Source organism: Plasmodium gaboni, chromosome 3, assembly GCF_001602025.1.
Source record: "Plasmodium gaboni strain SY75 chromosome 3, whole genome shotgun sequence".
Lineage (NCBI taxonomy): Eukaryota > Apicomplexa > Aconoidasida > Haemosporida > Plasmodiidae > Plasmodium > Plasmodium gaboni.
The window spans coordinates 117,003-129,502 of NC_031483.1; the positions used below are offsets into that span (position 1 = coordinate 117,003).

The window sequence follows — 12,500 nt, forward strand, 5'->3', positions numbered from 1 at the left end:
ATATGCTTTTTTTATAAATAGAAAAGAATAATTTATTTCATTTATTGTTATCCTTTAAAAAAAAAAATTATATCTATTATGTATAATATTTTATATATATATATTATACTTATATAATATATTTTATAACCATTTATAGTATAAACAAATATAAATAAAAATAAAGTTCTTTGATATTTTATGATAAAGGTAAAAAGAAAATCAATTATGTTTATTTGACGTTCATATAAATTGTGTCCATTTCATATTAAAAAAAAAAAAAATAATAATAATATATAATAAAAAAATTAAAACCCTTTTATGTGTTTTATAATTTTATAAACATAAAAAATTATAATTTAATATTTTTATTATATGTATCAAGCCCATGTCATATTTTTTTATGAAAGTGGAGGAGAATAATGTGGTTCTAAAAGAACATTTTATTATAATTCACTTATCAAGCTATTTGATTGTTTTCCTTTTTTCATAAAAAATAAAAAGTTTATACTCCTATATAATAGTATGTATACCGACCGTTGTATATATATATATATTTATATATATGTTTTATTTTATTTTTTTCCACTTGACTTATTTTTTTAATTCTTACACCTTTCAATAATATCCAAATCGAAAATATTGTCCTAAGGTATTACTGTTTTGGGTCTGTTAATACAACTATTATATCATTAGAAAGATAAAATAATAATATATAACATAACTTTTTTTTTTTTTTTTTTTTTTTTTTTTGTCGTATTAAAATATGATATTTTTAAAATTATATAATTCCTATTTCGTTCATAAAAAAATAGAAAACATATTAAAATTGTATCGTCATTTTTATATATTATTCTTTAATTCATAATTTTTTTTACCTTACAATAAGAAAAAAAAAAAAAATTTTAATTTATTCATTTATATAAGGAAATATATATATATATATATATATATATATATATAATATATTGTTATGGTTATTTCTAATGTGCAATATATTATCTATTTTATTTTTTTCATAGCACATATAAGTATGAGCATATGTATATTTAATAATAATAATATATTATATATATATATATATTTTTTATGTGTATGCTTTATTTTTAATTTTTTTTTTTTTTTTTTTTGTTATACCATATTTATAATGATAAATATAATAACACATTTAATATGAAGGTATATTACATAAAAATTTTATGAACGTCCAATTTTTAAAAAAATAAACTAAGAAAATGATAAAATGATAATGTAATACAAAAATATGGAAAACACATAAAAATATATGAAAATATATGAAAATGTATGAAAATATATGATTAAAAAAAAAAAAAAAAATCTCTCTTTCTATATATATATATATATATATATATATATATTATTACAAAATATATTAAAAATAAAATAATGTACAATGCATATATATTCTTACTTATCCATAAACTTTTATACACATGATAAATATAGGAACAAAATTATGTAATGATTTAATATTATAATTTTTTTAAAAAATATGATAAAAATTTCGAAATATGCTAAAATTTTCAAAACATGTCAGTCATAAAATAAATACCCCATATAGGTTTATGCCATATAATATAAATAATATTACAAACAACTTATACTTTATTTTCTTATACAGATTTATACCTTATAAGAACAAACATATATATAACAAATGTAATCTTTATATTATAGATTTTAAACAATTCCATGTACTTCAAGATTATATAGCAGAGAAGGAAACAAGTACCGGAGATAAATCAATAAATTATCAAGAAAAAAAAAAAAAAAAAAAAAAACAAATAGGATACAACCATAATAAGGATAATGTTAATAATAATAATAATAATAACAACAACAATAATAATAACAACAATAATAATAATAACAATAATAATAACAAACATTATGATTATAATAAGGAGGGACAAAATATTGTAATTAATACACATTACACATCCTCTTATTATAAACAAAACAAATTTATTAATAATATATTCATAAATAATGATGTATTCTCATCCTTACAAAATATATTTTTATTAATAAATAAGATAAATAAAAACTTTCTTCAAACATTACAATCAAAATTTGATGGAAATGAAAAAGAAATTATAACTAAAAACGTTGTTCATATTAATAAACATCCATTTGTATTACACATTTTATTAAAAAACTATAATGTAAATATAAATATATATAAAGAAATAGATATATTATTAGCTAGCGACTATTTTAGTCATTTATCTAATAATATTAACAACTTGGACTTTTTTTCTTTAGTATCCTTATTTCACATATACATACCCAAAAAAAAAAAAAAAAATTATACTATAGTAAAAAATGATATATACAATAGTAATAATAGTTATGACGAGATAATAAAAGATAGACAAGAAAATATTCATGGAGAAGAGGAAAAAGAACAACAAGATTTAAATATTATACCCTTTCTTGATATAATAAAAAATTGCATATTAAAAAATATATGTGTTCATATAAACCACCTAATGACAAATAATAATAATAATAATAATAATAATAATAATGAAAATAAAGATAACCCTATCAATGTGAATTATAAACAAAAGAAAGTTACCTTTCATGATATTTATAAAGAAGTCATAAATATTCTATATATTATAAAAGATGATGATATAAAAAATCATATTAATTACATACATGTTATACTTAACACATTATATAAAAATATAAATAAACATATTCATCAATATAATTATACATTTTCAATTAAATTACTTAGATATATAAATAGTATTCTATCTTTTTACATGAACCATTCTTATATATCAAAGGAACAAAAGACACAAGAAGAAAAAAATAACTCAAAATATTTTTCATCTCTAATAGATAATAATTTCTTTTATATACAAAAAGAAAATTTCTCTTTCAATTATGTCCTTAAAAATTATAAAATATTATATAACTGGGACATGTATAATACAACAAATTTAAATAACCATATTAACCATGATAAGAATAATGAGAGGTATAACAATAATGAAAATACTACTATATATATAGAAGATCTTAATAACCTACAAAATTATAATTTAAAAAAGAAAGTACCATATAAAACAAATCCAGACAATTATGATATATCCTTTGTATCTAATAATATAGAACATAATAATATATTAAATGATAATGATGTAACATGGAATAATAACTCTTCATATAATTATCATCATCCTGATGTTTATAAAAAACAAGATGATGAAATGAGAACTTTACATATTATTAAGAATAGTCCAAATGAATATAATTTAATTTCAACAGATATAGAAAGTTATAAATATCTAATAAATTTTTCTATTGAATTATTATATATTGTTGTAAAAAAGATTAAATATGTACAACATACAAATACTTTTTCAGACGAAGAAATAATATTAGAAATAATTAATAGATTAATTCATATTCATCATATAAATAATACAGATATAAATAATATGATAAATGAAAAATCGTTATTTTTAAAAAATATTCCAAAAAATAATATAATTCAATCTGAATATAATAATAATTCGATATACTTTTTTCTTTTTTTAGATTTTATTTTCAATACTTTAAAAAAAAAATATATATATATATCTCATAATGATAATAACATGGACAAAATAATTACACAATATTACTATAAAAATGAAATTTTTTTTAAAATTCTCTCATTACTTAGTAATATCAGATACTTATTAACATGTAATAAAATACAACCAAAAAAAAATATGCATCCTCTGACTCATAATAATACTATAAGTGAAAATGATAAGATACATGTAGCTCATCAAAAAATAATAGAAGTCACTACAAATGAAAAAAAGAAAATATGTATTAGTAAAATAAATGAGAATATATATCAACTAACAAATGATATAATTTTATTTTATATCGAATATACGAACAAAATGAATAATCATGAGAATAAAAATGATGATAATTATAAATATAATCATTATTATAAAAAAGATAGATTTTCTTATAACAATACTATAAATATACAATTTTATTTATCATACTTATTTAATGATGTGTATCTTCAAAATAATTATGCCATGAGAAAAATTATCTTTTCATACTTTTTAAACAATTATAAATATATATTTTCATATCCATTATTAGATTATAATATAACATATTTACAATATATAACTATTTATAATTTTCTTAAATTATTCAAAAATGAAATTAATGAACCATCAGAAGAGTATGATAATGTTGTGAAAATTTTTATTCGCTTATTTGATAATAATACATATCAACAAATTGGAATGCAACAAAATATTATTAACACAACAAATATTTATATACAAAATGATATAAAATATTATATACATAATTTATATAAAATATGCTATTTTTTTATTTTATCCAAAAAATTAATTACAAATGTAGAATTTATTAATCAAATCAATCCTATCTTTTATTTAACTTTTTATATGATCAATCAATGGATACAAAAAGAAAGAAGGGGAAAAAAAAAAAAAAAAAAACTATCCGTTTCAGGTCATCATTTTACACAATTAATAAATAAATGTATGAACAAAATAATTATCATATTTGTTATACACAAATATTTGCAAATATTTAAAACAGAAGATGCTATAAAATATTTATCAACTTTTATTTATGCCACACATGATTTAATAAGTAAAGAAAATAAAAGAAAATTATTACTTTATGTTCTTCCTTTTATGAAAGAAAAAAAACACCAAAATGTGGTAATTCCTTTGATATATCTTTTAAGAAATGGTGAGCTAGCCAAAAACAATGAAGTAAAGCTAGAAAAATATCAGACAGAAAAAATAAATGAATCAAAAAATATACTATATCAAAATGATAGAAGTGCAACATATGACAAATATAATGAACAAACTGTTGAGGATTATAATAAAAATGATACCATCCATGATCCATCAAACTTACAGGTACAAACAAATATAAATAAAAAAAATAAAGAAGAAAAACAAATATATGTGAACTATAATAATGATTCAAACAAATGTGATATCAAAAATGCAAGCAAAATAAATCATAACCCAATTGATATAAGCATAAATGAAATAATAAACCATTTGGAAGAAAATGAAAATATTAAATTAAGTAATGACCAATTACAAAAAATATTAAAAGAACATATGAATCAAATGAATATAATAAAACAAGAAAATATGTTATTAAAAAACAAATTAAATTATATTGTATTAAATTTTGAACATTTTATTTCTTCATATATTGATAATATTATATCAAATAAAAATTCACACGTCCTATATAAAAAGACAAACATTTCTATAAACACTGACAACATAAATAAAGAAACAAAAAAAGAAATAATTAAAGAAACATTCAAAGAAACAAACAAAGAAATAATTAAAGAAACATTCAAAGAAACAAACAAGGAAATAATTAAAGAAACATTCAAAGAAACAAATCAAAAAGAACAACAAGAATATATTCATCTATATAATAAAACATATCATCAAGAAAACAATCAGGAAACCAAATTAAGCATAAAATTTAATTATCAACAAATGCATGTTAAAAATGAATATTATAACACACTTAAAAAATATCAAACTAATCAATCATTCAAAATTAATAATATTTTAATAAATATGTATATGTATAACCCTTATATATGTGCAAAAAAAAATAAAAATATTTTTCTATCTAAAAATAAAAAACATAAAAAAATTATTATTCTTCCTTATGATACTTATAAAAATATTAAAAAAATACTTACATATGATGATCATAACGAAAAAATTAAAATTTTCAAGTGTCTTCAAAATGTAATTTATTTGTTTTACGATAGATTTAAAGCATTATTTGAAAAAATAAATTAATATAATGAAATATATTAAAAAAATCATATTATTAAAAGGTATAAACAGAAAAAGAGAAAAATCAAAACATGTAAAAGTAATTAATATAAAAAAAAATAAATCAAAATAAAAATATATTTAATATATATATATATATATATATATAACCTATATCCGTTTCATTATCACACTTTTGAATATATATACATCATAAATACTTTTCATAACATATATTTTATTTTTTATTTGTTGTTATTTTATTTTTTTGTTTTTAATATAAAAATTCAAATATATTATTTTTATATACATTTCTAAATCATATATCATGAGGTATAACTTATAACAATACCCTAAATAAATAATATATATTTAATATATATTTTTTTTTTTTTATTATTTTCTTATATTCCTTAATTTTTAAAACTTTCAAAATAAAAACATAATTAAATATAATAAAAAAATACATTAATAACAAATATATGCATTATATATATTATATATATAATATATATGTATTTATTTTATATATATATTTTATTTTGCCCTTTTAAAATTTTCCTCCTCAAATTCAAGCCCCACTTTGATCTCCAAAAATATATAGTAACAAATAAAATTATGACAGAGAAAAGAAAGCACATATTAAAAAATATATAATTATATATATATATATATATATATATATACATATAATTATAATATATATTTTTTATTAATATTATATGAAAATTTATATATACCATATAATAATAAAAAGCTTATTATTTTTATATATAATATATTTATTATATATTAAATATATAATATATATATTATTTTTTCTTCTATATTTTATAAATATATAATAATAATAATAATAACTAGTAACACAAAATATTCATGTTAATTTATGATATATGTTTATTATATATTATATATATATAATAAAAAATTAATGAACAAAAAAAAAAAAAAAAAAAAAGGCCTTCAAACTTTTTACAAAATTTAAAAAATATTAATACCATTTATTTGGATGTATATTTTTACTTTATTATTATTTATTTATTTTATTATAAAAAGAATAATATTTATTTAAAATACAAAAAAGAAATTTTTTTTGTTTTTTGTTCAGTTATGAAGAATAAGTAAAAATAATTTTGTTATATAAAATTAAAATATAATATTAAAAAATATATATAAAAAGAATAATTATATATATAATATATATTTATATTAATGTTTCAAAAAGAAAAAAAATTAACATTTTCATTATATAAAATACATTTATAATTTCCAATTATTTAATATAATTTTTTCATTTTTTCTTCTTTTTTATTTATATTTTTATTATTTTATTTACTTTTATTAAAAATGGTGAATGTTCCAAAAACAAGAAAAACATACTGTAGCAACAAATGTAAAAAACATACAATGCATAAAGTCAGTCAATATAAAAAAGGAAAAGAAAGATTATCATCATTAGGAAGAAGAAGATATGACATGAAACAAAAAGGTTTTGGAGGTCAAACAAAACCAGTTTTTAAGAAGAAAGCTAAAACTACTAAAAAAATTGTTCTTAAATTAGTAAGTACATATATAAATTATAATTTTTTACATCCTTGTTTTTTTTGTTTTATATGTGTATTTTTTTTTTTTTTCTTTTAATAAAATAATAATTTTGTATATAATTTTATAACATTTTATAATGTTTAGCATAATCATCCATATATATATATATATATATATATATTTTTAAATGCATTATATATAATTATCGACTATATTTATGCTTTTCCCTTTTTGTTATATATAGGAATGTACCAAATGTAAGAAAAAAAGATTTCAAACCATGAAAAGATGTAAAACTTTTGAAATGGGAGCTGATAAGAAAAAGAAGGGAGGAGCAGTATATTGAAGTTAAAACATATCTAACAAAATAAATCATGAATCAACATTATAATGAAAGAAACCAAAAAAACTTTGTGTACAAAGAAAAATAAATAAGGATATATTTTTTTAAATATATATATATATATATATATATAATTTTATGTATATATTAACGAATGAAGAAAAAAAAAAAAATATACAAATTCTTTTCATTTCTTTTCTTTTCTTTTCTTTTCTTTTCATTTTTTTTTTTTTTTTAATTTAAAAATTTAAGAAACTGCAACAATTTTTTATTTGACTGTATATAATATAGTCACATGTAAATAATTAAATTATATTTCGAAAATTATAAGTTTATAGTTTAACCCTAAAAAATAATGGAAATATATATACAACATATACTTTTATATATGTGACGATAATCGTTTGTAATAATATATATACATATAATTGAAAAATACATGGATCATAAAAATGCTATGATCTAAAAATGGTTATTATTATAATTAATGTACGTTGTTTAAAAATAGAACATAAAAAAAATTGAAAAAAACAATTAAAACATAAATTTATTTCCGTGTGTCCACAAAAAAAAATCTTTTTATTTTATAATGTTTTCCAACTCTCCTTTATTATATAAATCTGAAATTATATCATATCCTCCTATGAAATTATTATTTACATATAAATTGGGTATATATGGCCAATTACTATAAATCTTTATAGCTTCACGTAAGTTGTTATTTTTCATTACATCAATGTATACATAATCTTTCACATTCATACTATTGAGTATATGGACTACCTGCACAATGTGTATTATAAAAGAATAAAAATATAAATGTATATATATATATATATATTTGTATTTATTTATTTATTTATATATCTTAATATTTATGAGGAACAAAAATAATTTACATTTGCACTATATCCACATAAGGGCTTTTCCGGTGTCCCTTTCATAAAGAGAACTATCTTCTCTTGTTCAAGTAGTTCTTTAATTTTTATTTTTAAGGTCTAAAAAAAAAAAAAAGAAAAGAAAATATATAATAAATAATAATAATAGACAACATTAAGTTATATAAAAACATACTTTATTTTTTTAAATTAACATATAAATAGTAATTACTATATTATACATATATATTCACCTGATATACTTCTGTTTTTTCAAAATCTTTATATTCATTTGTACCACTATAATGTGTCGGTTGTTCAGATGTAACTCCGTTATTTTTATCATCCAGAGAATTGCTAAAGTTAATTTTTGATACTTTTTTAAAAGAAAATAATTGCCTATTACTATTTATTATTACATTTTTACTTAAGGAAAAGAAAATTCCATATTTGTTTTTTATTAACATTTTGAGAAAAAATAAAATAATAAATAAAAATACATGAACAGGTAAGGTTTTTTTTTTTTTTTTTTTATCTACACAACTTATAAATAGCTAGTTCGTAGAACTACCAACAAAAAACAAAAAAAACATATATATATATATATAAGATGATTAATATAAATCCCTATATTTTATTTACTTCAAAACAGCCTTATATGATTGTTATATATTTACAAAAAATAAATCACATATTTTGCATATATCAGTTTTTCATTTAAAAATAGAACATTGTATGATCATATGACATTTCGTTTTGTAATCATTTACTTAAAAAATGAAATATAAATAATAAACATAATTATTTTATAATATTTTCTATGTTGTGTGTATAACTAAAATTTTTTACAATACGAAGGGGAAAATATAAAATTATGTATATTCTTTTTTTTATCTTTTGAATTGCTTAATATTTTTATTTTTTATTTTTATTTTTGTATTATTTTTTATTTTATGTTTTTTTTTTGTTTTTAAGGATTCAATGCACGGTGTATATTTGAACTTTTAGTATAGAATAAATAATATATTTTATTATTTCATAACATTATATATATATATATATATATATATATATATATTATATACATTATGAAATATATAAAATAATTTGTGATTTAAAATTTTAGCTTTTCTTCCTTACAATATATATTATTTTTTAAAATTTTTATAATAATTAATTCAATTATTTATAAGCCATATATAATGTATAATATGTAAATTATTTTAAATCACGAAATATATATTATTCCTTTTTTAATTTAAGATTAATTCCAGGCTTCAGTTGTGTAACATAAATGTTTCTTTATATATAAAATAGAATTAATATATATATACATATTGAAGCGTACACATCTTATTGACAAAAATAGTTCATTTGTTATTTTATTTACAATATTTATGTTTATATATTTATACAAATATTATAATTTACCTCCTTCTTAAACATTTAAATTTTAAGTTATTTTAGAAAATAAAGAATGTTATAATTTTTTTTAAATTAATATTTAATATATATAATTCACTATTTTTAAGATACAACATTTTATAATATAAATACGAAAAAATAAAATATATAAATAAATAAACGAAAATGTCAAATAAACTTAGAAATATTTTTTGTCTTATAAATATTTTAAAAAATATTTATAACTTTTTTACTTTTAATTCTTTTTTCTTTTTTTTTTTTTTTTTTTTTTTTGTTGTTTTTGAGAAAAACACATTCTATAAATATAGTAGATACATGTAATATTTTTTACAATTAATCGCAAACATAATTAAATATTCACATAAAAAATAAATTAAATAGGAAAACATAAAGAAAAATGAAAATTAAGAAAAAAAGTAGTATATATTTTTATAAATATTGTACAACTCAAACAAAGATGTGTTCTTTATCTAATTAAGGAACAAGAAGGATAATACCATTATTAATCCTATTGAACTATTTACAACATTGAACACACTGGAACATTTTTCCATTTTACAAATTTTCTTTTCAAGGTCATTTTCAAAGTCTAATTGGTCTTTAGGTTTACCAGCAGAACCAGGCTTTATTCTAACTTGTATACCATTTCCACAAGTTACACTACATGGAGACCATTCAGTTGAAAGAGAATTGTGTATTTTCTTTATATAATCTTCTATGTTGTTATCAGATGGTTCTTCGTTATTATTATTTCTTCCATCATTGTTGGCATTAGCGTTTTCATCTCTATTTCCTATTTGATCTTTTGAATTAGCTTGATTGTTTTTATTAGGATTTGCATTTGGGTTTGCATTAGGATTTGCATTTGGGTTTGCATTAGGATTTGCATTTGGGTTTGCATTTGGGTTTGCATTAGGATCTGCATTAGGATCTGCATTATCATTCCCTGCTGGTTGTCTTAACTTATTATTTTTTTCTTTTTTTAATTTTCTTTTCCCTTCATCATTTTCTTTTTCATCATCCTTAGGTTCTTCTTTATCTTCACCATCAACTACCTTTTCATCATCGTTATCTGCATCATCATTTTCTCCAAGTAATCTACTACTATTTTTAAGGCTATACCTATTTTCCTGTTTTCCATAATAATTCATTTCTAATTCATTATATAAATTTGTACCTGCATTATCATAATTTAATTCATTAAGAACCCTTGTGTTTGAAGAACTTCCATAGCACTGGTATTCCTGGAATAAAGCCTCAACAAATAAAAAGGAGGAAACTGATAAAATAGCTAAGTTTCTCATCTTGAACTGTAATTATAATATAGGTGGTTTCTACTTATTTTTATACGAATATATATTTATTTATAATTTTTTTTTTTTTTTCTTTTTTGATATATTCACAAAACTTTTCTTTTAATGAATATTAAAACAAGAACAATATTTTATTTATTAATAGTATATATTAAATTTGTCTTGTTTTTTATACGTTAAATATTTCCAAAATATATAAAAAAACACAAAAAAAAAAAAAATTATAAGAAAAAATGGTGTATGTATATTATATGTATATATATATATATATCCAAATCGCATGTGTAAAATATAGAGCTCCTCATAAGTTCTTCTACCTTTTTATATCTGCATGTAAAAAAAAAGGAAACATTATATGCTTCCTTAAGAACATATGGTGAACAATATTTTTGGTTTATCACCTATCAATTTTTTTATATGTGCATGTAACATTAGAATAATTTCTGTTTTATAATTAAGCCCCCTCTACCCCCTCAAAAAAAAAAAAAAAAAAAAAAAAAAATTATAAGGAACTTATACAAAATGTGCATGTTATATTTACAATAATCCCATTAAAATTTTGATTAAACATATTATATATATATATATTATATTTATATATATTATACATATATATATGTGCTCATATTTCCTGACAATAGCATTTTTATCAATTTCATCTTTCAGGTATGTTCTTACATAATTCTTATAAAATACACACCAGGCATGATGAATGCAACATTATTTAAAAAAATTATAATAATAATAAAAGGCCTAAAAGAAAATTAAATAGTTTCATTTGTGCTTTTTTTTGATAATTCATTTTTAATTATTTTAACAATTAAAATTTTAATTTACATACAATTGATATATCACGTGCTTTAAAAAGGAAATTATATTTTACTAACTATAAATATGATATAAAACGAAAATATATTAAAAAATCTTTATAAAATAAACTTTAAAAGGAAAAAGGAAGTACTTATGTTAATATCACACTTATAAGGTATACTTAAAAATAATTAAAATAAAACACAACAAATGAAATAAGCTCATAGATCCATATTATATATATATTCATACTTTTAATAAACATTTATTAATTCTTTTCGTATTAGGTATATACCTATAAGATAAATATTGTTATATATATATACATGTGCATTTATGTCTATTTAAAAAAAAA

The 12,500-nt window shown here is 17.7% G+C and overlaps 4 protein-coding genes across 4 annotated transcripts; 2 read left to right on the forward strand and 2 right to left on the reverse strand.

Annotated features, from left to right (window-relative positions):
• Positions 1–1,511: 1,511 nt before the first annotated feature.
• On the forward strand, positions 1,512–5,852 carry PGSY75_0304300 (hypothetical protein; the record flags this gene model as incomplete). The annotated part of the gene is made up of 1 exon (XM_018783901.1): positions 1,512–5,852. The coding sequence occupies one exon, from the start codon at positions 1,512–1,514 to the stop codon at positions 5,850–5,852; it is 4,341 nt and encodes a 1,446-aa protein (XP_018643484.1).
• A 1,326-nt stretch (positions 5,853–7,178) lies between these two features.
• Positions 7,179–7,722, forward strand: PGSY75_0304400 (60S ribosomal protein L44; the record flags this gene model as incomplete). The annotated part of the gene is made up of 2 exons (XM_018783902.1): positions 7,179–7,391; positions 7,621–7,722. The coding sequence occupies 2 exons, from the start codon at positions 7,179–7,181 to the stop codon at positions 7,720–7,722; spliced, it is 315 nt and encodes a 104-aa protein (XP_018643485.1).
• A 576-nt stretch (positions 7,723–8,298) lies between these two features.
• PGSY75_0304500 (1-cys-glutaredoxin-like protein-1) lies at positions 8,299–9,064 on the reverse strand (the record flags this gene model as incomplete). The annotated part of the gene is made up of 3 exons (XM_018783903.1): positions 8,299–8,502; positions 8,619–8,717; positions 8,852–9,064. 3 exons carry the CDS (start codon positions 9,062–9,064, stop codon positions 8,299–8,301), a joined length of 516 nt encoding a protein of 171 aa, XP_018643486.1.
• A 1,428-nt stretch (positions 9,065–10,492) lies between these two features.
• Positions 10,493–11,326, reverse strand: PGSY75_0304600 (circumsporozoite (CS) protein; the record flags this gene model as incomplete). The annotated part of the gene is made up of 1 exon (XM_018783904.1): positions 10,493–11,326. The coding sequence occupies one exon, from the start codon at positions 11,324–11,326 to the stop codon at positions 10,493–10,495; it is 834 nt and encodes a 277-aa protein (XP_018643487.1).
• Between the last annotated feature and the right edge of the window lie 1,174 nt (positions 11,327–12,500).